General features: G+C 45.0%; 1 protein-coding gene across 6 annotated transcripts in view; it reads left to right on the forward strand.

Moving 5' to 3' along the window:
- The window catches only part of TTC38 (tetratricopeptide repeat domain 38), a 92,816-nt gene that overhangs the window by 43,582 nt on the left and 22,010 nt on the right, over positions 1 to 27,224 (forward strand). For 4 of the 6 annotated variants that reach the window (XM_081191028.1, XM_081191027.1, XM_081191029.1 and 1 more), the window contains 4 exons: positions 13,040 to 13,126; positions 19,594 to 19,671; positions 23,823 to 23,904; positions 25,129 to 25,300. In XM_081191028.1, coding sequence (XP_081047154.1) covers positions 13,040 to 13,126; positions 19,594 to 19,671; positions 23,823 to 23,904; positions 25,129 to 25,300 — 419 coding nt within the window. Of the gene's footprint in view, positions 1 to 12,486; positions 12,588 to 13,039; positions 13,127 to 18,063; positions 18,140 to 19,593; positions 19,672 to 23,822; positions 23,905 to 25,128; positions 25,301 to 27,224 lie in introns of those variants that run through there. The other 2 variants (XM_081191030.1, XM_081191031.1) reach the window with 2 other exon arrangements.

Genomic DNA, 27,224 nt, shown 5'->3' on the forward strand with positions numbered 1-27,224 from the left:
AACTTAGGCTCACTGTCGTCTGCTTTTTGCACAACCAGTCAAACAGGCAGTGGTTGTACATGTAGCATACTCCAGAAGTGCTTGTACCATCCATGGTGTCACTTCCAAAACTTGCATCTGCAAAGATTTCAAGACCTCCAGTCTTCTGACTGGTGAACCTCAGCCTGTAGTGCAAAGTCCCTTTCAGATAGCGGGCTATGCGCTTCAGAGCTTTCCAATCCTGAACAGTAGGATTGTTAGCATGTCTGCTAAGCAGGTTAGTGCTTACAGCTATGTCAGGTCTTGAACATCTAGCAATGAAATTCAACTTGCCTAGAATGCATCTGTACAGCGTAGTGTCAGAAAACGCTTCAGCAGTACTATCTACCTGGTAACCTGTCACCATCGGAGTGTTTGCTGGGTTTGCATCAACCAAATTCAACCTGGTTAATACATCAGCAATTTTCTGTGTTTGGTGTACCAGAAAATTACTTGCTTGGTCCCTCTCCACCTGCAGAGAAAGATAGTTGGATACCTCACCAAGATCCTTCATGTCAAAGTGCTCCTTCAGCTGAGCTAGGGTGCTTTGGTAAAAAGCCTGATTCTTCCAAAACATCAGAAGATCATCAACAAAACATAAACAATACAGTTTGCATTGTCCCTCCTCCTTGACAAACACACACGGATCAGCTTTGCCCTGGTGAAAACCTAGAGAAAGCAACGTCTCAGTGAGTTTTGTGTTCCAACACCTGGCACTCTGCTTGAGACCATATAAGGATTTCCGCAGTTTACAGACCATTCCCTTCTGTATCTGGATTCCATCAGGTGGAAGCATAAACAGCTCCTCCTCCAAAATTCCGTACAAAAAAGCTGTATTAATATCATGATGGGAAACATGCAGTTTCTCCTCTGCAGCGATCTTGAGCATCAGCTGAATGCTCTCATATTTGACGGTGGGTGAGTAGGTCTTGTGGTAATCCTGTCCTGGTACCTGTGAAAAACCTCTGGCAACCAATCTGGCTTTGTGTCTGACAACCTTGCCATTCTGGTCTGTCTTGGCCTTGAAGACTCATTTGCTGCCAACCAGTCTCATCCCTGGGACTACCGGTACCAGCTCCAAGTTTGGTTCCTGTTCAAGGAATCAACTTCAGCCTTCATGGCATTAAGCCAGGGCTCAGCATCTTTAGAGGTTAACTCCTGAACCTCTTTGAAGCTTGAAGGTTCCCACACCTTCTCTGAGCTACTAAGAACAGCAGTTGCTGTCTTAGCAAACTCATCAGCAAATCTCTTTGGAGGTCTGCCTTTGGTCGCCCTTTCAGATCTGCGTACTAGACGCAAGTCTTCTGGACTCATCTCCTCCTTCTTAGGAGAAAAGTGACCAATGGTGAACAGTGGTTCTTCCAGTTCATTGTCAGACGCATCAGATGGTCTGACTGAGGCCTTTGCGCTCTTGTAGTCTGTCTGCTGTGTCATCACTGTCACCGACATCAGCAGCAGTGCCGCCCACTGAGCTGGAATCCGAACTCTGATCATCCTCCTCCTCCTCGGTTTCCTCAGCTTCCTCAGCATCATCTGCTTTTTTCATATCACCTTCATCTTCCTCTGGGTAACTCTGGAAAATTCCCACATTTTCCCCCCACTTAGGACTGTACTCAACACTCCTTGTGAACTTAATGGACTTAGAGTCAGTCATCCATACCCTGTATGCACCTTTTTCGTACCCCATGAACAAACCATGTGCCCCACGCTTCCCAAGCTTGTTGCTTTGTGGGGTGTGTACCCACATGTCAGAACCAAAGATTCTCATGTGCTTGACGCACGGTTTCTTACCAAACATCTTCTCATAGGGAGTGCAACCAATAGGTGATTACAATCTGCGATTAAAAGTGTAAACAAAATTCGACAGAGCCTCCCCCCAAAACTTATCAGGGAGATTGGCATCATGCAACAAGGTTTTCAGGCCTTGAAGCAAAGTTTGATTTGCTCGCTCCGCAAGCCCATTCATCCATGGCGATCTAGGCGTTGACAAGTCATGCTGGATTCCCTTCTCAGTCAGGAAAGCTTCAAACTGCTGAGAAGTGAACTCCCCGCCCCGATCAGTAAAGAGACAGCCGATACGTTTACCGTGAACATTCTCCAACCAAGCACAGAATGCCTTGAACCTAGGAAATGCGTCCGATTTCTGCTGGAGGATAAACACATGAATGTACCTGGAAAAAGAATCAATTAGAACCATGAAGTACCTTGCTCCACCCAAAGAGGGCGCAAGTGGACCAACCAGGTCTGCGTGGACTAGCTGGTAGGGTTTGGAAGCCTGCCTGCTAGACTCCTTGCCTTTTGGAGCAACCTTCACCTTGTTCTCTGCACAAGATACACATTTCATGTGAAACTTACAGGGTTTGATGTTCAAACCCTCAACCATCTCTGGCATCTTGGCCAGCGCCTGCCAAGATAGGTGACAAAATCTTCTGTGTGCATCATGAATACATCCTGCATGAAGAACTTTGTTAGTTTGTGCAACACAACAAGAATCAACATTAGACACAGCAGCACCTTTGTCATCATAAGTTATACAGAACAAACCATCTATAAACTTTGCATGCAAAATGTCCTCTTTGCCTTTCCTGATGACACAGACGCTCCTCTTGAAGGAAATCTCAAAGCCACGCCCAGTCAGCTGTGGGACACTGAGCAAATTGTTTACAGCACCTGGAACATAAAGTACATCTTTGATGGTAGTGTGCAGACTTGCCAGTCTCACAGTCCCTTCTCCTGCAATCCGCTACGTCTTTCCGTCAGCCAGGTGGATCTCACCTTCTTGAGGTTTTGAAGGAGATAAAGAGATGTCGGTCTTTTGCTAAATGGCGGCTGGCACCAGAATCAACAACAAATCTGGCCTTGGCCTTTGGAGCAGCTTTTCTGGCAAGCAAAACCTTGTTTTCCACCGGCGTGGGCTTCTGCTGCTTGCCCCCCTGCTCCTGGCCATCAGACTTGCCTTTAGCCTTTGGTGAAGCTGTGCCAGCAAACAAAGCCTTGTTTTCCACTGGCATGGGCTCTTCACCCTCCCTCTGCTTCTGGCCATCTGCGGGCATCTGTCTCTGTTTACTTCTGGCCTTCCGGTATCTGTGAGGATGACCTTGGCTCCCATGAGAAACAGAGCTCTCAGCTGCCGACTCCTTGGCTCCCCCTGGAGGCTGGAATGCTGCCTGGGATGACATCACAGTCAGCTCCCCCTGCAGCTTGCAACCGGTGCCCTCAGCATCCCTGCATACATTCTCATTCTGGGAAACAGCCAGGACCTCCGATGCAGTCAAACTCTGGGCTGGGATGACTGGCAGATGGGCTATCTTCAAAGCATTCCACATCTGACGTGCAGTCGTGTTGCCAGCTAGCGTGGCAATTTCCTCCAGAGAGACAGACAAGACTATTACGTCCATAGCCTTCGAATGTTGGGCCTTCCATCTATCTGTCAGAGGAACTGGAGGGGCTTCACACACAGCATGCCACACTCCAAACTGTCACACCACACAGCCCAGGTCTTATAATTGTGGCCATTTAGCTTTGGGCACTCAGCAGCCTCAGAAGCTTGGAAAAACTCCATTCCAGGTTTTTACTTGAGCCGTGAGTCTATTTCACTTCGGAGACTTCTAATCTCGGCAGCTCATTAATCTTGAGTTCTGCTTGGCTCGACTCCCAGGCCAATTAAGCCAGCCGGACATCAAAAGCGACTCTGCCGCGGCAACGAAAAGCCTCACTTTCCACACTCCACATACCTCTCAGCAGTCCGTCGCAGCCTTACTCTCCTGTAAGTGCCGTGAATCTGGGCCCATAACCTGTTATTGGGATACTGCCAGGGAGACAAAGTCCATCATGGCCCCACGTCGCCTCCGGACGTCCATCGATCTCCCGTAGACACGCAGTATCAGCAATTAGCGACATGAGCTCCAGAAATAGCTTTCCACATTCTGGAACTGATGCACACTCTTATCAGCAGATAATGCACAGCAAAAGTCGCACTCAGGAGAGCATTATTTACAAGTTTTATTCAGCGTTGATCAGAACAAAGAAAAACATGACTGCCTGCTTCAGTGTCTCCAGACACAGAGAGAAACGAAAGCAACAGAAAACATAAACATCCTGTGAACAGGAAATGCGCAGACTCTGTGACTCACAAAGCCTGCTCCCTTTTAAGGTGGAACAGAAATATCCTAACAGTACAGAGTTACAGTGGTACCTCGGGTTATATACGCTTCAGGTTACATACGCTTCAGGTTACAAACTCCGCTAACCCAGAAATATTACCTCGGGTTAAGAACTTTGCTTCAGGATGAGAACAGAAATCGTGCGGCAGCAGCGGGAGGCCCCATTAGCTAAAGTGCTTCAGGTTAAGAACGGACCTCTGGAACGAATTAAGTACGTAACCAGAGGTACCACTGTATTTAGTGTGAGATTTACAGAAGCCACTGTGGCTTCTGTTTGAAATCAAGGATGTCTTGCTTCCGCTGTCTTGCCGCTGCTGCGGCCTCCATGGCGGCCTCCACTGCACTCCCGGAAGCGGGCACAGCACATCTAGAAGCACACTTCTGGAAATGCATGCACCACTTCCGGCAGCCACGGTGAGGCCGCAGTGAGGCCAAGGAGACCGCAAAGAGGCTGAGGAGGCTGAGGTGATGTGGGCACAGGGGGACAGCATGATGCGGGAAAGGGGATGCCCCAGATTTGGGTGAGAAAATGTTGGAGGGTATGGCAGTGGAGAGGTACAAGTGGAGGTTTAAACCTCACAATCCTGGTGCACTTAGGGTGAGTGCACACGTGACAGACTATGGCTATGTACATAACAGAGTATTAAAGCACATACACAGATCTGATTTTTCCATGTGCACTTTTGTGCATGCCTTCAGTTGAACTCTATCTCAATATTTCCAGTCCACACTAGTGGGTAGTGCTTGATGGAATGTATTCACACTGTTTGACTCCCCATCCCCTCAATTACTACTTCCTATCCTCCCAGAGGGTTCTATGGGATGTTAGGTGAAAACAGTGCCTTTAGTGGGGGGCATGTTGTGCTCCTTCTGGGGTAGTTTGTCTGCCCTTGGTCCCCACTCTGTGGCTCTTAGAAGCTGTCAGCATGTGACAGTGTCCACACCCCGGGAAACAGCCTGACTGCCAGCTAAACCAGGTGCGGGTAGCCTATGGGCCTCACCTGCATGCGAAGACAGGCTCCGGCAGATTGAGCAGACGAGACCAATTGTGGGTCCAATAGTCAAGAAGGCAGCTTCTGCACATGCTATAGAGGGAAGTGTGAGGTTGGTCAACCAAGGAAGATAGCCCATCTAGGAGAAGGAAAACAACTGCTGCTTTGCAGAATATCTTCAGGGGAAGAAAAGGCTAAGGAATAAACCCTACACAAACTAGGAGTGAAGTTCCTAAGATGGTGGGATGGCACCTTGTATACCTCCTTTCAGCAACTCCTGCAGCCAAGCTGGTGCTAAACGCATCGCTCTGCTTTCTTTTGGACCATATCACTGAGGCCGAGAAGGAGGTCTTGCCCACGACCTCCATATGCACTGCTCAAGCCACTTTGGTGCTGTAGATGCAGCAAAACGTGGGAGGCAGCAGTTATGAGTTATTGATCTCTGCAGCCACAGCAAATGCTGTGATTCTTCAACAGTTTGACTTTGCCCCCAGTGGCGCACTCCACTGTCTCTTCAGACCGACGGATGGCAACAACAACAAACAACAAAATCCTCTGAGAGTTCTGGAAACCCAAGGTCCCTTGTGGGCATGGGCACAAGTATTTGTTGGCCTGTGCATTTAGCCATTCATTCATTTATGAGATACAAGTTTTCTGATATGCCAGACTTGGAACAAAATAGCCAGTTGTCTTTTTGAAAAAGTGTGATCCTGTGCTCAGTCTCACCAGCAGCTCACCAGGAATGCCTCACCATTGAAAGTAGGGGAGTGTGGTGATAAAATGGCACCCGCCCAAATATCCCTGAACATGTTTTAAAAACCTACCCATACCATGTGCTACAGTACAACCAGTTGGGTAACATTTGATCCTATGCTGGATTTTTTTCCCTTACCACATTTCCCACAGATTGGAAGAATTCAAATTAAAGGGGGGTAAAAGTGCAGTTTGCCACTTGGGTGAGGACAATCTCATTTGGAGAATCCTTAAAAAATGAAAATATTGGATAGATCAAATCCACTTTAAAATGCCTTGTGTACATAGCCTGTGTGTGTGTGTTTATGCATGTGGGGCTGAGTGCAGGAGGAGGAGGAGGCTTTGTGATATGATCGACAGACAGACAGACAGACCTTCTGAGTGGACAAAAGCTGTGCGTGTATATGTGTGTGTGTGAGAAAGAGAGTGAGTGAGTGAGTGAGTGAGTGGAAAAGGTGAGCTTAGCCTCTCCCCTCCCTTGGCACATGGCATCTGACCCACCCCTGCAGGCTCTGCTTGGGATGACTGGTCTATTAAAGGACATTGAACTAAATTATCAACACAGGATAATATCCTTTACCTAATTTTGTATAAGAGTTCATACGTACTTGAAACCCAAGGAGAATCAATTTTAAATTATGAGACAAACAATTGAAGTGGAAATAATTATGAAGGAAGAGAATGGAAACTGTGGAGATCAGCTTGGGATAGAAATATTATGCGATTTATTCACCGTTTACTCTGTCTTTCTCAAACAGAAAGATAAACAATTTTCTTGCCATTTACTTGCCTGCTTCTCAAGCCGCACACGTAGTCATCCTTGACCACAGATCTTCCAAATATTACAGTGCTGACATGATCACTGTCACTTGTGGGTGGTGTCTGACGGGTGATGGAAAACCAAATACTTTGGATCTTCAGAACCACAAAGTTTATTGCTTCTGCTTCATCAGAATGTTGTTCATAAGTAGGTTGTTTCATTGAGTTATAAGTAGAGATTATTAGGGCTCTCCATAAATTGATGAAAATAAACATCATTGTAAACATACATGAAGCCTGAAAAAATATCCCTAGCCACAGGTTGGATGAAAAACTAGCCAGTTTAACTGCTCCAAAACAATATGAAACTACAGTCTGGAGGGAAAGAATCCAAGTATGAAAACTCCACTCACTTTGGCCAAATGTTAGGTACCCAAATGATGTGAATACAGAAAAGTATACGGCCGCAAACAGAGTCAAATTAACAAACTCAGGAAAAGCTACTGACATTGTTTTTTCTGCAAGGCGCACATTGTACAAGAATCTGAAATATCGGTATGGTTTCAAAATCAGAAGGAAGACCAAAAAACCTGAAATCATCATGTAGAGTTGATCGATTTGGGAAACTACATGGAAGGGAACAAATTGTTCTGGATTAAGTAGATGAAATTCCAACAATGTAAATGCCAGCTTAAATTTCAGTGCAATTAACAACAGAAAAAACATAGAGGTTGTCTTTATTGCAAAGTTATTTACGTTAGTTGCTGTTTGAAGATAACCTATCCTTTCTTGACGTAACATGTTAAATTCATCAGCAAGATAAAAGGCAAGAATATACACTATAACTCCATACACAACCCTCTTAGAGGTGGGTTCATACTGGAAAATAGAGAGTTTGTAAGAATGAACTACCAAACTTGAATTAACGACACCTACATCAGTAGTCTCAAATACGATAGAAATGCTGCAGAATAGATCCACATCTGGATTAAAAGTTGTTAACTCAAAAATCACTGCCCAGGTCCGATTATCAAGCCAGTTGTTTCTTTGCAGATCATCCATCCTCATTGTTGTATTGGGTCGTTGCTCTCCAGGAAAAAAATAAAAGGAATATCCTCCAGGCCCGTATGAATCTACAACACCATATGATTTATATTCCCATTGGTCAATGTCTGACTGGTATGTAAATCCTTGAAAACTGCTGGAGTGCTTGGGAGTTGGTTGATTGGTTGGGATTGTCCATGACCCAAGATAGTTACTTTGATCTTCTGGATCACTGTTATATTTATAGCGGCAGTGGCTTTCACTAATCATATGACCTTGCGCAAAGTTGCGAGCAGGGAAACATTCCTTTTCAGTATTCTTCGCTCTTACTTGCCTCATTCTGGGCAAACCAAGAATTTTAGACCAAGATTCTGAAACATAGGTAGGGTGGTAGTCATTATGTATTAAGGGCAGAAAGACGTTGCTCGTCCACATGTAAATATGCTCCAGCTTACTTACATCTGATAAACCAAACGAGAATTTATTATATATAGCTTTATTGTAATAAAAAGTGGTGGTGGGTTCTGCGGAAAATGCAGCAATGAAAACACAGGATGAATAGACAATGTGAATTACGATGTCCTTTACAAACACAAATGCTAAGTGTTGAGCCCTTACTCTTTTCCTCAAGACTATGACTTCATCCTCTGTTAAAGGTTCATATTCCTTGCTGTGTCTAAGTTTGGAAAGATCATGGTGAATCTTTCTCAGATCTTTCTCATCCACACTTGATTGGATCAGCTTCATATTCTGGTACTGTTCTGTGCTTATCCAGGGGATGTTTTTACAGTATTTGAGACTTATAGTACTCATAGCAGATATGAGAGACAACTTCATGGTTTGCAGCAAAAACACACTCTCAAAAAATGATGTCATGGATGCTATAAACCACTCCATTGATGTTGTATAGCCATAGGTCAAACCATATAATATAATGAAAGATGAAGAAACTCCAGATATGAGAAAGACCAGTGTCCAAGAAACATATCTGCACCACCATGAAAAGCGTGGCTTTTTACTAAAGAACATGAACTCTGGGTGCAGCGGCTCCTCATTTTCGAAAGTAGTACTGTCTGTTGCATTATTGTTGCTAGCATTGCTTTCTGATAATGGCAGATGCTGGTCTTTCCCATTTGAATATGCTGATTTGCCTTCTTTCTCAAGGGTTTCAGGCATAAGAGAGGGGCTTCTTTTTGACCCATTTCTCGTGTTATGCAGCAAAGGCTTCTCCTCGGAATATGTAAACAAGATTTGTATGGTCAGTTGTAAAGGAATAGAAAACAAAGCGCTCACAAATCCAATATACATGGATTTCAGATACCGTAGTTGCACTGAAAGAATCTCCCGATCATCTGCACCACTGAAGAACATGATGTTGAATAGCAAATTACACAGCATTATTACTAAGCAACAAGATACCCTTTGTACCCTTGTGAAAGAACCGGTGACAACCTGAGAAAATATTGAGAGCCATATATGATTGTCTTCCAAGTCCTTGGCAAAGCTTATCCAGAAGTAATCCATTTTATCTAAGCTTGATTTTAGGTTTTTAGCAACAATTGATCGTTCTATTTTGCCATCAGCCTTGCCAAGACCTAACCAGTTTCTACATATAAACAGCCAAGATTTTTTAGTGTGCATATTTTGTACTTTGATTCTGCTTAAGAACCAGTTAGGGGAGGAACCCCCTGTATTGTGCCAGACATGAAGAGAAAGAAGATCCCCTAAATCATATTTAGTAGTTAGGAGAAATGTGTCAACAGCTGCACGAAAGAGAGTTGGAAACTGTGGGTGTTTCAAGTGATGGACATCACTGACACCATTTTTACCTATCAATTCAAGAAAAACATCTGCTGTGGTTCCTGACCCCAAGCGACTTCCTGTGTATACAGTGACCACATAGCGCACTTTATGGTAGGGGTCATTGTCAGGTAAAACTAGTATTTTGTTTTTTCTTTTCAAATCAGCTTTATCTTTGATCATGGCCCAGGTAGTACACAAGATGTAGGCTGAAAAAATGAAAAACACAGCCAGCATTGTCACTGGGTTTGTGTCAAAGTCTGCTGAGAGGACCTTGTTTATATCCAAAGGATTAGGGTACAAAATGAAGCTGCCAGCTACAAATCTGACAGCATGAGAAGCCTCCTGTGATCGGCGTCTACTTCTTGTTGTGCTGTGGGCTTTTGCTTCACAGATGCAGTGTATCTTAGACCAGGTGGTCTGAGAGCCCAGACGGCACAGTCCTTCTTTCCACTGTTTCTGAATGCCATCCATACCTAGACAATTGGGTGTATAAACAGCAATGCGGACAATCTTTCTGGTTTGTCCTCTCACAATTGGGTGTGATTGTAGTACAACTGAAATGTTCCACTTGCTTGCTTTATTGCCTTGGAGCGGAGACTGAAGCAATGACTGAGGAAGACAAAGTATGCGCACAGCCTTAAATGCACAGTTAGTGAGGCCAGGATTCATTTCACGTGGTGCTGGAGGTTTGTCATGGAAAACAATATAAGAAGCTATTGGAGAATGGCTGACATTGAGTCCCAGAAAGATAGATATGTTGAAAGTAACTTTCATATTGCACAAAATCTGGATAAATACATACTTGAAGTTTCCTTTGACTTCAATACTAAATCCACCAGTTGTTTTGGAAAGCTTTTTATCTGGCCCAATTGTCAGATTAAATGTTGCAAAGTCCTTATTTTTCCTTGCCATGATAACTTCCACCACCTCGGGGGTAACCCCCAAGATATCACCATTAGCTTTGACTCCCACCATTTTGAGTCCAGTCACTACTGTATGAATATCTGCTGCATCTGCCATCCAAGGGAAGGGATTCTCTTCAAACACATAATGCACTGTGGAAACCACAGCATCTGCTGGTAACTCAATGTGGTTCTCCTGCTTCAGCTGAGGATAAAAGTAGTTCTTGCATTGTCTCCCCTTAGAGAAAGTCCTAGAAACCTCCCACTTTTCACCTTTCCATAAGTGAACTGACCAGTTTTTAGCTTCCATATTAGTTTCATGTTCCCCAGGGACTTTACCTTGTAAGATGAGGTCAGCTAATATTCCTGTCACAGAAATTATTTCTTTAATTGCATTGACATTGACATTTCTATGGTTTAAGAGAGAAGCACTCAACACATTGGACAAGCCAGTAAATATACCATTGCCAAGGACTTCTGCTTCCTGAGACCCTAGATCTTTGTCCCGGAGCCTTTTGAGAGCTTCAGTGGCCTCTTTTAGTGTTCTGACCGCAAACAGTTGTGCTTTCCTATTAACTTCATTAGCATCCTGTGTCACTTGACAAATACTTGAGACCGTTTGGGCTATCATCTGTATTTCAGTCAAAGGAATCACTGCAGACACATTAAGGAGGATTTCCCGCAAATCAGTTTTAGAGCCTTGACTGGTTGGCAAAGTCTCAATATTATTTAATACAGAGGCCACCATATAGGTAAGAAAGCCTATATTAAAGTAATCTTTAGTTTCAAAGAAAAAGGACATAGGGCCACTTTGCCCACTGATTAAACCATACAGTTCGCGGAGAAGAACAGTTGGTTTACTTCTTGGATCATAAACATTTGCTTCCAAAGTTACTTCAGAAAATACTCCATAGGCATCATATACTTGAACATATATGTCTAAGGCATACTTTTTAGACGGAATACCAGCAGGGAGAAATGATGGAGGGGTTTTTTGCTGATGACCGATATACACTATTATTCCAAATGTATTATTTTGCACAGAAGATATTGCAGTCATTCTTGTTAGATCTGAATGTGCTATCACTTTGTATATAAGAGGCCCATTTTTTTCTTCAAATCCAGTACACTGGACAATGAATTTTGTACGGAATGCTATGCCTTCCCTTGGATAAATGATACATTTTCCAGTCCGAGGTGGAGAGCGAACATAAAATGAATGCCTATAAACAGCTGATTGTTTTCCCTTTGTGCTTACTTTCAGGCTAAGAGTATAGAATTTGTCTTCCATGTATCTGAATGCCAATGAATTTATATGCATGTATGGCTTTGATCTCCCAGTTGTAGTTTTGGAAGCCCAATCAAAATGTATTTCCTTAGAGTTTGCTGAAAGAAGTGACCAAAGGTAGACTGTTTGACTAGTTTTTGCACAATTTAGACATCTTGCGGACAGAATGAATCGCTCTGTTACTTTGATGGTTTTTCCACAATTTTCTAAACAAGTGGCATCCAGTATTGGTACAGAACCAGGCAGCACATGAACTGTTTGGAATGCATGGGCTGATTTGTGCTGCTTCAGAATTACTAGAATAAAATAATATTTTGTGTTTGCCTGAAATGTATTAGGTTCTACTTTTTGAACTGGAGCACTTGAATGTGTCCAGCGTATATCTACTTGATTTGGACAGCATTTTCCCTCTGGGCTCAACCTCATTGTTGAATAGTCCAATTCCCGTTTGGTGCAATACCAATTAAAGGTGATTCCTTCAAGGGGGTTGGCTGAATAAGGATCAGAAGAAGCAGATGCATCCAAAGTCCAATGATCAGAAACACCAACTGTCCTGAACATACCACCAGCTATGATTGCTACCAGGTCATTTTCTAGAATTTGGAGAAATACTGAATCAGACTCCATGATTTTTATATTATATGCAGGAAGGTACACTGTCATAGTCATATTTACATGATGAAAGCCATAAAATAAGACATTTCTAGGTATATGAAATATGATTCCACTTGTATTTATCTCATCAGGTAGCTTAAGAGGATTTGGCCAGTCTGGAATAGAATATGCAGCTTCAAGGCTATAGATTTTCCACAGTATATCTATATCTGCACTTGTCCTGCACTGTGCCTTTGCAGTTGCTTGCAAGGTAATTGCTGACTCTCTCTTATAATGTATGATTGGATCAGAGAAATTGGGTTTATGGATTATAGCTGTCAGTTCATGACAGTAACTTTGCTGACAGGCCACTGTTGGGTGTAGGACCTTTGACGCGAAAGTATTGATACTGGCTTTTAAAACAGCATGTGCAAGTCCACTTTTGCTGCAATTCACTTTGGCTACAAAGCCCATGTATTGTGAAGGTCGGATAGATAAAACAGAGGGAGGGAGAAAATGGGCAGCATCTTTGACACCGTTACTGTAAGAATAAGTGTTGTTCCAAAGGAGGTACTCTTTCCTGGAATTAAAAAGTTGAAGGTTAAAGACCCACTCACACTGCAGCAGTGGATGTTGCACGGGAATAAACCACACAATATAGACCAAACTTTTGTCTGGAGAATGTCCATTGAAAACGTGAACTTCAATATCTTTTTCACCTAGAGACCTGAACAAAGTCCCTTTCCGGTTCAGATACACATGGATGCTGAACTTGGACAATTGCAGCTGCATGAATTCAACAATGATCAGGTAACAGAGGCTCTGCTCCTCGTAAAAGATATAGTGGGAGCTGTAGCCCTTCCTAGTGGTGGTAGTAGTGCTGTCTTCCTGTGTAGAATAGTACAATCCCAGTGTATGGCTAAAAATGTAGATGCCTCTTCTGGTTTTCTGTGGATTGAGTGTGAGATAAGTTGCGGCTCCAGTGCTTGCTCTGAAAATCAAAGTCTCATTAAAGAAATCAAGTTTTCCTGCCAGCTTTTCAGGCATCTTCTCATTAGTACGAAAATAGACACTGGCCACCACTTTCTCCCTGGAATTTTGTGGTTTGCGAACAGCACAGAAATCACTTTGCAGAGCAAAAGGATTATAACTGTAGGAGTCAGACCATTCCTCCAAACCCTGCACATCCACCAGTGTGTAAGCTGTTATTTTGGAGCTGAGGGGTTGGAGAGTCCATGAAAGATTGAGGGTCCTGTGAGGAAGGCTGAGCAGTGTGGAGGAGGTGCTGAACACATGGAGTAGAGCAGGCTGCACATAGAAGCTCAGGCTACGTCCAAGTGGAGGTCCATTCTCAATATGGAGTGAAGCAGTGTAGAATCCACGGAGCTGGTAGCGCACAGTTATGTAGTAGCTGTAATATGATGTACATGCTTGGTGCATTTCTGCATGAGGATAAACAGTAGGTGCAAGTGGCTCGCTATAGAGGTTGCTGGGGATGAGGAGGTCTTCAGGAATACCCCCTTGACTCTTGAAGCGGTAACTCCAGGTGGAACTCTTGAGGCGTGCACACCAACCCAGCTGCACTGGTTGCCACTCATGAATAGGTAAAGTACGTGGCGAGAGGAGGAAAAGACGGACATCCTGCCTGGAAATTTCAATTGTCAGGTTCTTATGAGCACATGTGGCTACATGGCACGAAACGGATACACACTGCACTGTGACACGAATAAAAGCCCATGGTGGGTGGAGGCCTCCCCGAGTCAGAGCTGCACCTAACGCCAGCTCACCTGACCAGCGATTTGTATTCTTTACCAAGATGGAGTCTTGGTACCACTGACAGTGAGGAGGGGGTAGCGTGTCCAGCTTTTCCTCCTTGATCTCTGAAGGCAGACTTTGGGCTCTTGAATACTTCAGGTCAATTCTCTCATCCCAGAAACATGAAACATGAAGTTCATTGTCATGCTTCTGATAGACACGGTGTTGTGGGTTTGAGCAGGTGACCAACAGTGGGGGTGGTAGAAAACGAAAGGGTACAGCTGTTGCATACTGAGAACAGTAACAGAAGAGGAAGACAAGAAGCATCTTTGGTTTGATGGTTCAGGAGCAGCAGCTGACTACCAGCATCAACAGTTCCACACACAATAATTGTTTTAATTCTAGAATCTTTTACTTGTTGCCCCAAGCAACTAAGGTTCACGTGCAATACAGAAGTAACATTTCTTTCTTTATATTCCTGATTCCTCATATATATATCTATATGTCTATCTATATCTATCTATCTATATATATATATCAAGTTGATCCTGATCTTTTTAAATATAAAGCAATGATTATGTTTGCGCTGTACAAATGAATAAAAGGTTATGTATATTTACTTGAATAAATTGCTGGCTGTTTGCATTTTAGAAATTCCATAGGCTATTATTTTGCCTTCATTGATTTGAAAGTAGCATGCAGTAATATTGCTGGACTCCCACTGGGTCAGAAATTATAAACAGTAAATATAGTCACCTATTTCCTATACATCAGTACAGTGGTACCTCGGGTTAAATACCTAATTCATTCCGGAGGTCCGTTCTTAACATGAAACTGTTCTTAACCTGAAGCACCACTTTAGCTAATAGGGCCTCCTGCTGCTGCCGCGCCGCCGGAGCACGATTTCTGTTCTCATCCTGAAGCAAAGTTCTTAACCTGAAGCGTATGTAACCTGAAGCGTATGTAACCTGAGGTACCACTGTATAGGTTAAAATTACCTAGAAAATATAGACACTTGTTAGCATCAGCAAGAATATATATTGACATTTTTAAATTTAATTTTTATATGAATGATATGGTTAAAGTTTTAGATGAGTTGAAATTCGCTCCTGTTGCTATTTTGTATCAAAAGTTATTACTAATGTATTTCTTTTATCCATGATTTGATTATGGATGAGGAAGCTGAGTTGGTTTGCATTATCAAGACCTGTCTGGATGGGCACGGTGGAGATGGTCTCACCCTGCTTTGCCCACCTGGGTATTCAGTGGAGCACTGGGCACACTCTGGGGTCAGATAGAATTTACTGTAGTCTATAGGGATTATTTCTCTCTCCAGGCTTTGCCCTGCTTGAATGGAGACCTAGAGGGCTTGTGCCTGGTACTGGACAGTTGGTACAGATTAAGGATTCTGCCTCACTGCCCAGCAGTCTCCCTGCCTGAGCTGACAGAGATAGTCTTGGAGGTGGAGTTGAGGACTCCAAAACTGTTGGTTCCATTAATTCTGGGGTGGCTCAGGACCTTATGGCTGCTATGTTGAAGTCCTGGCTGACTTATGGAATACACAAATGCCCTTGGGCCATGATCACTCCTACGTGGCCTCTCCTGCTTTACCTTCTTCTTTTTCTTCTTTGATCACTTGTAGCAGAGTAAGATTGTCTTCCATGAACACAGTATTAACAGTGAGTCCGTTATGGGGTTTTGGAAGATGCCTGTGCATGAATCACATCAGTGCATGCTGACCACCACACAGGCTTTGCAGTAAGGCTCTGTTACGATAGCATGCTGCAGCCTTCATTGGCCTTCACAGCCATTGTAACATATCACTTATCTTCTGCCTATTTTGCCATTGAGGACTTCCTGGATCATTCTTTGTCTAGTGCAGGGGTAGGCAACCTAAGGCCCTGGGGCCAGATGCGGCCCAATCACCTTCTAAATCTGGCCCGCAGATGGTCCGGGAATCAGTGTGTTTGTAAATGAGTAGAATGTGTCCTTTTATTTAAAATGCATCTCTGGGTTATTTGTGGAGCACAGGAATTTGTTCATCCCCCCCCCCCAAAAAAAATAGTCTGCCCCCCCCACAAGGTCTGAGGGACAGTGGACTAGCCCATGGCTGAAATAGGTTGCTGACCCCTGGTCTAACTCCTTTCCCTTGACCTTACCGCCTTGGCTGACCCTACCAGGAGTATGAGACTCCGGACGGCTTCACTCACAAGGATAACAGGAACATTCAAGCCCACTCCCCATGAGAAGGTGATGATCCTGCTTTACAGAGCCCATCTGACTTCTTGCTATACATCAGAGCTAGGAAAATAAAACAAGTTGAGGGACATGAAATATACTCAGAGGCGAGAGTGGATTTCATGCTCTTTATTCAGCTCATAGTGGTGAGGAGGAATGAAAGTTCCCCCCAAAATCTGCTTTATATACATTATTTACACAATGGGCCGCACGTGATTGGCTAATTCCGGGATTCTCCTGTAGGCCAATCAGGTTGCGGATTCACTTCCACCTGGAGCTGGATTGGGTGGCTCCTGCGGACCAATCATACTGCTGCACTGTTCTAGGACCAATCAGACTGCTGCATTCTGAATCCTATTGTTCTAGGACCAATCAGACTGCTGCATTTTGGATCCTATTGTTCTAGGACCAATCAGACTGCTGCATTTTGGATCCTATTCAACTCAGTACATAACAGGACAGATGTAAACAGGGCTTTTTTCAGCCGGAACATGCCAGAACTCAGTTCCAGCAACTCTCAGGCAGCGTTCAAAATTAACTGGGTGCCAGCCTTTTGTGAGGAAATGGAGGTGTCCAGGCGCCAGGTCAGTGCCCAATGTCTCCACCTGGCCAGGCTGGTGTGGCTGCAATGACATGCCAGTCAGCTGGTGTGCACAGCACCAAAAGACTCCCCAGCTGAAAGAGCCCCCATCCCGCTCCTCCTTGCCCGCCAGCAGCCTCAGGCAGCCCCACTCTGCAAGCCACAGATGGGGTGGCTTTGCACCCTGGGCCTTGCAGACTTTGCCCCCCAGTCACACGTCAGGTTCTGTGCGCTTGGCTAGCGCCGCCTGTTCTGTCTTCGGGGCGTGGGGGGCGAGCGGGAAGAAAGAGGTAGTTCACCTGCCCCCATGCCGGCGAAGGAAGCCTCAGGAAGGAGCCCCAAGGAAAGAGAGATGGGCTGGCTCATCTGGGGAGCTGAGCGCCCGTGGGGAGAGCCGAGGTGGTTTATAGCCAAACCATGATGTTTGGCTGATGATACATTGTGATGTTGAAAACCTAACATTGCCTAACCCCACCCCCCACCCCCCAGTTATGCATTTGCAGCAAGTCACACTGGCATCACACAATTCTCACAACTTTATAGTTTCACCCTGAAAAGGCCACCAAGTTAGGGGCCCCTGTATTCCTTCCCCGACTCCGATGGGGGTCTGACCTTGAAATCCAGACAGGACAGGGAGAAGACGAAGGCCTCTGCGACAGAAGAGCAGGCCATTGCTACAAAAAGCGAACAAAAGAAGCTTCCCCAACACCATTTATGAGCTCGTTGTTTCCATCAGAGCCAAGCCTGAGAGGGAGGCCATGAGCTGGTTTCCCCCCAAGAATCCCGAGAGGTACACGTGTATGCACCCCACACTTGAAACCAGTACGCACGCACCTACATTCTCGGCACACTTCAGAAATGAAAGTGGCCCCAATTTAAATGCTTTCCGTTTAAGACAAGCACCCCAAACTGGGTAATAAAATATGCACTTCCTCTAAAAATAAAAAAGGGAGCCTCCTCGCAAGCCGCGCAAGGCCAGGCAGCAGGCAGCCCAGGCGCTCTCGCGGCCTCCCCGCGCCCCCCGCGCCCGGCCAGCCCCTGCCCCCCGAGGACGCGGCCAGCCAGGCTCCTTCCTCCGGCAAAGCGAGAGGGAGTCGCCAGGGGGCGCCGCAGCCTCGCCTTTCGCTGCTCCGTGGTGACTTTTTACTCCGCGTTCTTTTCCGACGCCGTTTCCGGATTGGGGCGGCGACTCCGGGGCGGAGAGCGAAGCCTCTCTCGGCGGGAAGATGGCGCATCTCCGCGACTGCAAGGTGAGTCGCGCGGCTCCTCCCGGCATTTCAGTCCCGGGGTGAGAAATGGGGGGCGCGGGGGAAACCGAGAAGGTTGGCTGCGCTTGCAGCGCGGATCGGTGGCCAGGGTCCCGCTGCGCTTACTCGAGAGAAAGGGCGGCGGGGCGCGAGCAGGTGTTCCTTACCCCGTGGAAATGGAAAACTTTCAGCAGGAGCCCTTTGGAAATGCTTTATTTGATGCGACTCAGAAGCAAGTCCTGTTGAATTCAACGGTGCTTACTCCCAGGAAATGGGGCTAGGATCGCAGCCTTAATCTGCTCAATGCAGTAATGATTTTGAATCTTTGTAAGTTGTATAATCTGCGTTCAGAAACATAAAGGTTTTACAATGCAGCTATTAACTAAAAAGGCAGAGATAAAACCCAGCATACTGGAAAATTAAACTGTGGTAAAAGTCCGTGGACATAAAATGTGTGTGTGTTTGGTCATAATTTCTTTCTCAAACCTGCAGAGACAATAGGATAATTGCATGAACTATTTACAGGTAGGTAGCCGTGTTGGTCTGCCATAGTCAAAATAAAAAAATTCCTTCCAGTAGCACCTTAAAGACCAACTAAGTTAGTTCTTGGTATGAGCTTTCGTGTGCATGCACACTTCTTCAGATACACACGAAATCTCATGCATGCACACGAAAGCTCATACCAAGAACTAACTTAGTTGGTCTTTAAGGTGCTACTGGAAGGAATTTTTTTATTTTGCATGAACTATGTAAGGGCATTTTCACTTGAGGCTCAAAGCTCAAAGGTTCTCTTGTCATCCGGTTATACATTGACCGAAATGCTCACTTACACATTTCCTTCTCATGATGACACTGTAATAGCAGAAGAGAGATTTTAGAGGCTCTGTGGGAAAATGCATTGTTGAACCTTGATACAGTTAATGTTCTTAAACTCCTCAGTTTTAGGTATGATGGGTAAGTCAGATGGATTGCTTTGGTGGGAGTGATGGTGGGCAGGGCTTCTTCCAGACCAGCCCCATCTTCTGCCTCTTGCCCCTGGGCCCACTCTCTGCCCGCTGGTGCTGAGTTTGCTTCTTTCCTCCTCCCTCCCTGTCCCTTTCCCCTTGGCTGCAGCGCTTGTGGGATTGTAAGCCTGCAGGACGAAGCTGTCTTGTTTTAATTGATTGTATTCAAGTTTCTCTGGGAGCCTTTTTTTGGCTGAAGAGCAAGGGTACAAATGCTCTAAATTATTTTTTTATTTATTAAATTTCAATACCACCCTTCATCTGAGGATCACAGGACAGTTAACAATTCATGTATTTATTAAACTGCTTTGAGATTTTACTACTCTCAAGTAGTATATAAAATTTAAGTGTGTGTAAAAAATGTTAAGTGTTTTTCTGTTATGACTTCAGAGTTTCCAGAATTTTAATATTTCTACATCAGAGATAAAGTAGGCTGTGTCTTATGCCTTCCAGGCCTGGCAGGATGCGGGACTTCTTCTCTCAACCACAAGTAATGAGGCCTGTAAAATGTATGATGCTGCCCTGACTCAGGTAGGAATGAAGAAGAGATTATGGCACATAAAAACAATATTTACCGTATTTTTCGCCCTATAAGACGCACTTTTCCCCCTCCAAAAATGAAGGGGAAATGTGGGTGCGTCTTATGGGGCGAATGCAGGCTTTCGCTGAAGCCTGGAGAGCGAGAGCGGTAGGTGCGCACCGACCCCTCTCGCTCTCCAGGCTTCGCGGACCTCTCCTCAAGCAGCGGGAACGTTCCCACTGCTTGGGGAGAGTTGCCGGCATCCCGAAGCCTGCAAGCGCTGATCCCAGCACGTGCAGGCTTCGCGGATCTCTCCCCAAGCAGCGGGAACGTTCCCACTGCTTGGGGAGAGTTGCCGGCATCCCGAAGCCTGCAAGCGCTGATCCCAGCACGTGCAGGCTTCGCGGATCTCTCCCCAAGCAGCGGGAACGTTCCCACTGCTTGGGGAGAGTTGCAGGCATCCCGAAGCCTGCAAGCGCTGATCCCAGCACGTGCAGGCTTCGCGGATCTCTCCCCAAGCAGCGGGAACGTTCCCACTGCTTGGGGAGAGTTGCAGGCATCCCGAAGCCTGCGCGCGCTGATCCCAGCACGTGCAGGCTTCGTGGATCTCTCCCCAAGCAGCGGGAACGTTCCCACTGCTTGGGGAGAGTTGCAGGCATCCCGAAGCCTGCGCGCGCTGATCCCAGCACGCACAGGCTTTGCGGATCTCTCCCCAAGCAGCGGGAACGTTCCCACTGCTTGGGGAGAGTTGCAGGCATCCCGAAGCCTGCGCGCGCTGATCCCAGCACGCGCAGGCTTCGCGGATCTCTCCCCAAGCAGCGGGAACGTTCCCACTGCTTGGGGAGAGTTGCCGGCATCCCGAAGCCTGCGCGCGCTGATCCCAGCACGCGCAGGCTTCGCGGATCTCTCCCCAAGCAGCGGGAACGTTCCCACTGCTTGGGGAGAGTTGCAGGCATCCCGAAGCCTGCGCGCGCTGATCCCAGCACGCGCAGGCTTCACGGATCTCTCCCCAAGCAGCGGGAACGTTCCCACTGCTTGGGGAGAGTTGCAGGCATCCCAAAGCCTGTGCGCGCTGATCCCAGCACGCGCAGGCTTCGCGGATCTCTCCCCAAGCAGCGGGAACGTTCCCACTGCTTGGGGAGAGTTGCAGGCATCCCGAAGCCTGCAAGCGCTGATCCCAGCACGTGCAGGCTTCGCGGATCTCTCCTCAAGCAGCGGGAACCACCGCTGGGCTCCCACGGCTTGCAGAGAGCTGCCTGTTTGGGGGCTGGGGTCGGGGGAAGCTCGGGCTGCCCCAGCCCCGCGCCTGGGGGGGAAATAATTTTTTCCCTTTATTTCCCCCCCAAAAAACTAGGTGCGTCTTATGGGCCGGAGCGTCTTATGGGGCGCAAAATACGGTATTCTAATGGATTACCTTTTGTAAATATTAGATACGTTTTCCCATATATTTTGGAGGAGTGAAATAAGAAAATTGCAATTACAAAGGGGCCGTGTTAGTCTTTCAGGTGTGAAGGGAAAATTCATATCAATAAAGGGAAAGTAAAGATCCCCTTTAGTGATAAAATTCCCTTTAGTTTGCTTTTGCTATGCTCTCAAAAAGTATGAAGAAAGGTGAAGGCAATGGCTGTTTGATAAATGAATATTTTTATTACATTTACATACCACCTTAATCTTCCGAGGAACTCAAGGTGGTCACCTCGTTCCCCTCTTTTCCATTTCATCCTCCTCACAACCACCCTGGGAGATGGCAGCTGGGCTGGTCACCCACGGAGCTTCTTGACTAGCTGGGGATTTCAGCCCTGGTCTCCCCGGTTCTGGATGAGTGGAGTGAGCAGGAGCATTGCAGTCCTCAGCTCTTTAAGGCTCTATATTTCAAAACCAGCACTTTGAATTCAGCACAGAAACTAACTGGCACCCAGTGCAGTCAAGCCAGGACTGGCATTCTATGCTCAAACCGTCTTGCTCTGGTGAGCAACGTAACCCCCAAATTCTGCACCACCTGAAGTTTCTGAACCCGCTTCAGAGACAGTCCCAGTTTTCCTCCACTTGCATTCAGGCCTTGCTGTAGCTTGTCTCATTGTCGTAAGTTCTGGACTATACCAAGGAGCCAAGCAGGCTCTGTGAAATGAAAGAAGTTGCTCATGAACTATAATGTCAGCAGCCTGAGCCATTCAGATGTTCCAGAGGTTGGTCAGGACTTTGACAAGAGAACCAGTCATAGTAACTGGAAAATCCCCCAGAATCACCTTGAAACCCACTGGATCCATCAGTCTCCAAGGGCAGACCATCCTAATAAGCCCCCTGGCTCTGCAGAGGAGAAAAGGTGCTGAAAAGGCAGTGATCTGACCTTGACAAGGAACTGATGTCCATATCCTCCACTTTCAGATCAAATTATTTATTTATTTATTTATTTATTTATTTATTTATACATACCCCTCCCATCTGGCTGGGTTTCCCCAGCCACTCTGGGCGGCTCCCAATAGAATATTAAAAACACGATAAAATATCAAACATTAAAAACTTATCTGAACTGGGCTGCCTTCAGATGTTATCTAAAAGTCAGGCAGTTGTTTATTTCCTTGACATCTCATGGGAGGGCGCCACTACTGAGAAGGCCCTCTGCCTGTTTCCCTGTAACCTCACTTCTCGCAGTGAGGGAACCGCCAGAAGGCCCTCGGTGCTGGACTTCAGTGTACGGAATGGATGATGGGGGTGGAGACGCTCCTTCGGGTATAAAAACGTTCTTGACTGGTTGAGAAATCAAGGTTCAGTGTGTGGCCTGCCACATGCAATGCACCAATGACATGTTGAACCAGCCCCATGATGGTTGTGGCAGCCATGAAGTCCTAAGCCACCCCAGAGACAGTTGCTTCACTATGGCTGTTGGAAGTCCCCCGAAACCAGCAGTCTGGGAGTGCTCAACACTGCCTTTAAAACCATCCTGTCAGCTCAGGCAGGGAGACTACTTGGCAGCGAGGCAGGTGGTAAACCAGCAGAATCCCCTTTTCTGTCCTGGTTGTCCAGTGCCAGGAACACACACTCTAGATTTCCCACCAAGTGTACAAACAGCCTGGAGAGAGAGGGAGAGAAAAATCTCTGGACCACAGTATCTCCTCCTCCCCAACACTCAAATCTGTCCTGATGCTGCTGCCCTAAGTACCCAGGTGGGGGCAGCTGGGTGAGATCAACTCTGCTCTGTTCACCCGTCCAGGCTCAGTGATGCAGACCAGATGGGCTTCCTCATCCACAATCAGGTCATGGGTGAGGGAGGTCTTACTCCGAGCCAGCCTGGCATTCATCAACAGACCCAAAGGTTGGCTGACAGGACAACCACAATTGCCCAGGCTGGAGGAGGAGCTGGCACGTGGCACAGTCACTTAACTTTGTCTTTTATTCTGTATGTATGCCAAGCACCTTATTTGAAAATGTAGGGTAAACATACTTAAATAAAACAAGAGGAGTCGTGGACATTTGCCCACCCCCAACATAAATCAACATTTTTAGCTGTTTCTATTTTATCTGTAAGCTGCCTTGAGACCCAGCCTAGGAAAAAGGCAGGATATAAACAAATTTAATAATACTAATAACCTCCTGTGCCATTTGCCCCTTACCCAGCCTGCACCCCCTCCCACACGATACCTCGCCCCACCCTGAACCACTGCAATTGGGGAACCTCCCTGCTCTCCCCAACACGAGATGCTCTCCTCTCATTCAATAAAAACAAACAACAACACACCCACCACACAAGTTAAAAAGAGTTAAAACAATTGAAGCAGCAAAGCTTCGTGCTGCAGTCTGGTCAGGAACAATATTATTTGCCCTTCTTGCCTTTGCAGGGAAATGCAGTGCTCAGCCCCCCTGCCCCCAGTAGTATCTTAGTTCCTGGAATCATGAGCTCAACTCAGGAATAATTGGACTTATCTGTCCCAGAGACTGGAATAACAGAATTAAAGTTGGTTAGTAGTTCTGAATTCTGTATACTGTATTAATGGAACTAAGAAAATCACCTTAAGAATATTCCTGTGGATTGCCACATGAGCTAGAAGTGGAAATATATTAAATTTGTTTTCTGCTTAATGTAAAATTCGCTTGCATGAGATGATGAAAAGAAACTTATCTCTTCTTGAATTCTTAACCAGTGTATTGTTTGTATTTCTTACAGTATGTCACCTGGAAAAACGATAATAGTTTAGGGGGCCTTGAAGGAACTTTCTCAAAACTACAGGCAGCTGACCCTAATTTTTGTAAGTAACGAAATGACTTCAGTGCATCTTTGTGTGCCCTAACGTTGTTTCCTTGTAGAAAATGTGAAAAATTGGCCCAAAAAGTGTGTGAGAGAGAGAGGTCGGGGGGGGGGGGAGAGGAAGGGAGGGAGGGAGGGAGGGAGGGGGGTGCAATGCTTATTTTCTTTGGGACCACCGATGCCCATAATGGTTGAAGTCAGGCTCAGCTGGCCCCTGGGCTCATTCACCTGCCTACCCATCCTCTCTCCTTCAGAAACTTATGCATTCCGCTTTTAGTTACCTGAGATTTGTCATTTCATCTGAACAGAAAAACTTCTCTTAACACTATATATGGTTACTTTAAAATAAACTTGCATTGTAAGCCATGGTTTGAATCTAGATTGGCCAGTTTCTCACCATAGTCGGATCTTAAGTTTTGTTTTTCTTTTAAAAAAAGAAAAGCTAATGTTTCTAGTCTTCATGGGTTCAAATATATGATGAAAAATACTTTGGATGTGATTCTTGGAGGTAAATGGATAGAACTTTTTTTTTTTTTACCTTCTCTGTATTGACATCAGGCGGGTTCCCTTACTTTACTCTTTTTGGAACCTGTCTAAAACATTTCTGTTTATGCAAGCCTATCCACATATGTAAAAGTTGAGGTTAAAACACATCTTTTAAACCTCCTGTTGATTTGAACTATCTTTTTTATTTAAATACCTGTTTTTAACAGTCTTTTATTGATATTTTTAATGTTTTGTTTTTATTCTTTGTAAACCACATAGAGGTTCATTATAATCAGGCTGTCTGTATAGTTGAGAAAATAAATAAATATGTTTGAGGAACAACCTATTATATAACTAAAAGATGACTATAGCTTTTATTTGTTGAGGGCCCCATTTTCTTGGGCAGTCTTTTGAGGGCTGCATGCCCGAGCCCAAAGCAACTGGGAGCGCTCCCTTCTCGCTTTCTTCCTCTCTCCCTCTTTCTGCCACCCCTTTCTCTCCCTGCCCACCAAGGAGTTGCCAGCAGACACACAGATCACTCCTGTAATAAGTCTGAATGAATAATTTCCAGAGGGCTTGCCACCCTTTCTCATTCCATCACTCCATCAGTTTTGACTTCGTCCCCACTCCTCTCCTTCCAGGCTCCTCCTAATCTGCATGAAATTAGGTAAAGGACTGCAGGTTTTGTCCACTGATATAATCTTTTACGTAAAGTTTTTACTTCTGACTTTATCTGCAGTAATGGGTCATGTGATTGCTAATGGTTTGGTTCTGATTGGTACTGGGAGTTCACCTCGACTTGACAGAAAACTAGATGGTGCAATAAAGAAAATGGTGGCACTGTCACAGTCTCAGCCATTGACTGAACGAGAGAAATTACACGTTTCTGCATTGGAGCTCTTTGCTAATGGGTAAGTCCTTGGATTTTAGGCAGTGAAGTTGGAAAGCTTTTTTGCCTTTTCTGTAAAAACTAGCTCTCAAAATCTGCAGAACAAGCAGTTTATTTTCATTTTCTCAGGGGCAATGTCTGTTGTAAAAAACTTGATTTGGTGTACCTGCCAGTGCTATTTTTCTAGAAAAGGAGGTGCTGGAATTCAACATGAACACCTCCTCATTCTCTTGCAGTGACATTGGTGCCCACCTGAGAGGTGCCAGAACTGAGTTCTGGTGAGTTCTGGATGTAAAAAAAGCCCTGGCACCTGCCCTCCCTACTTTCCTTTAAAACATTTCTGATTTTGCTTTTTTCCTTTGCCAAACAATAGCTTTGCAACATCTACCCTTGGACCTAAGGCATAATGTTATATATATATATTTTTACCAAAAAAATGTTAATTTTCCACATTTTTAAACAAACAAACACAAATCAAAACTGAACTTAGTCCAATATTAATATCATAGTTAAATGACTTCCTCAAATTCCCTTGACTGAATTTCATTATATATCATTGTAATGGTTTTCCAAGACAGTTTCTCATAAAATTTACTTTCTCCGTAACATCTTTGTCTCTTTTCATCTTAACTTTAAACATATTGTTTTATAATTTCACATATTTAAGTCATTAGCCTATCTGTTATTTTGCAAGTATTTCTATATAATTTATCTTAGCATATTTCGATAAACAGTCTTTAAATTTCTTCCATTCTTCCTGATGTTCCTCCTCCTTTTGGTCACTGATTCTTCTGGTCAGGTCGGCTAGCTCCGAAAAGTCCATCATCTTCATCTGCCATTCCTCCACTGTTGGTATTTCTGGTGTTTTCCAATTTTTGGCTAATAAAATTCGAGTTGCAGTTGTGGCATACAAAAACAGTCTAGCAAAAACATGATTTTTAATGCCATCATGGGCCTTTACCTTGCCATACCATAGATATGCATGCCATCCAAACACATTGTCAAATCCTTCCAAATCTAAAACATCAGTTTCCTCTAGTTGTATCCATTCCTTAATCCAGCAAAAAGCTGCTCCTTCACAATAGATCTTCAAATCTGGAAGGGAAAATCACCCTCTTTCTTTCGAGTCCGTTAGTAATTTATATTTGATTCTGGGTTTCCCCCCCTGCCAGATAAATCTAGATAGTGCTTTTTGCCATTCTTTGAAACACTTTACATTATCAATAATTGGTAGGGCTTGAAACAGAAACAACATCTTTGGCAATACATTCATCTTAACTACAGATATCCTGCCCGTTAATGACAATTTGAAACTCAACCAAATCTCCAAATCTCTCTTAATTTCATTCCATAATTTCTCATAGTTATCTTTATATAGATTCAGGTTTTCACCGACAAATTCACCCCCAGATATTTAACTTTTTTCACAAAGACTAGGGCCATCTTTTCTTGTAATAACTTCCTTTCCTCGTTGTCCATAAGGCATAATGTTATAATGCTATTTGGTAGCCCTATATAATGAGTGAAATAACAGATGATGTTTCAAATTGAGTTCTTAAACGAAAAATATATTTTCAAGGGTCTAACCTGCTTCTAGCTTATTGTTGTTAAATGTATGGAATCTCATCCACAAATGGTAGCTCTCAACACTTAGTGCCATTAGTTTTAGTTGCTCCCTTCAGACACAGAGGGATTAGAAACAGTTCCTTTGGGCTACTTCTTTTAACATTTAGCTCTTAAAATGAAGACGTACCTGTGCTTCTTGTGTCCCACAAGGACATACACAGCCCTCCAGGCACCCATAGGAGCCTGCTGGCAACCCCCCCCCCCGGCACCTGGCAGGCTGCCCTAGGTGGTTGGTGGCCTGGGTCATAAGCTGTGCAGGCTTGAGTAAACAAATAGTACTTCAAAAAAGAAAGTCACAAGTAATCAGTAATTAAATATGG

Source organism: Podarcis bocagei, assembly GCF_964188305.1.
Source record: "Podarcis bocagei genome assembly, chromosome: 4".
Taxonomy (NCBI): domain Eukaryota; kingdom Metazoa; phylum Chordata; class Lepidosauria; order Squamata; family Lacertidae; genus Podarcis; species Podarcis bocagei.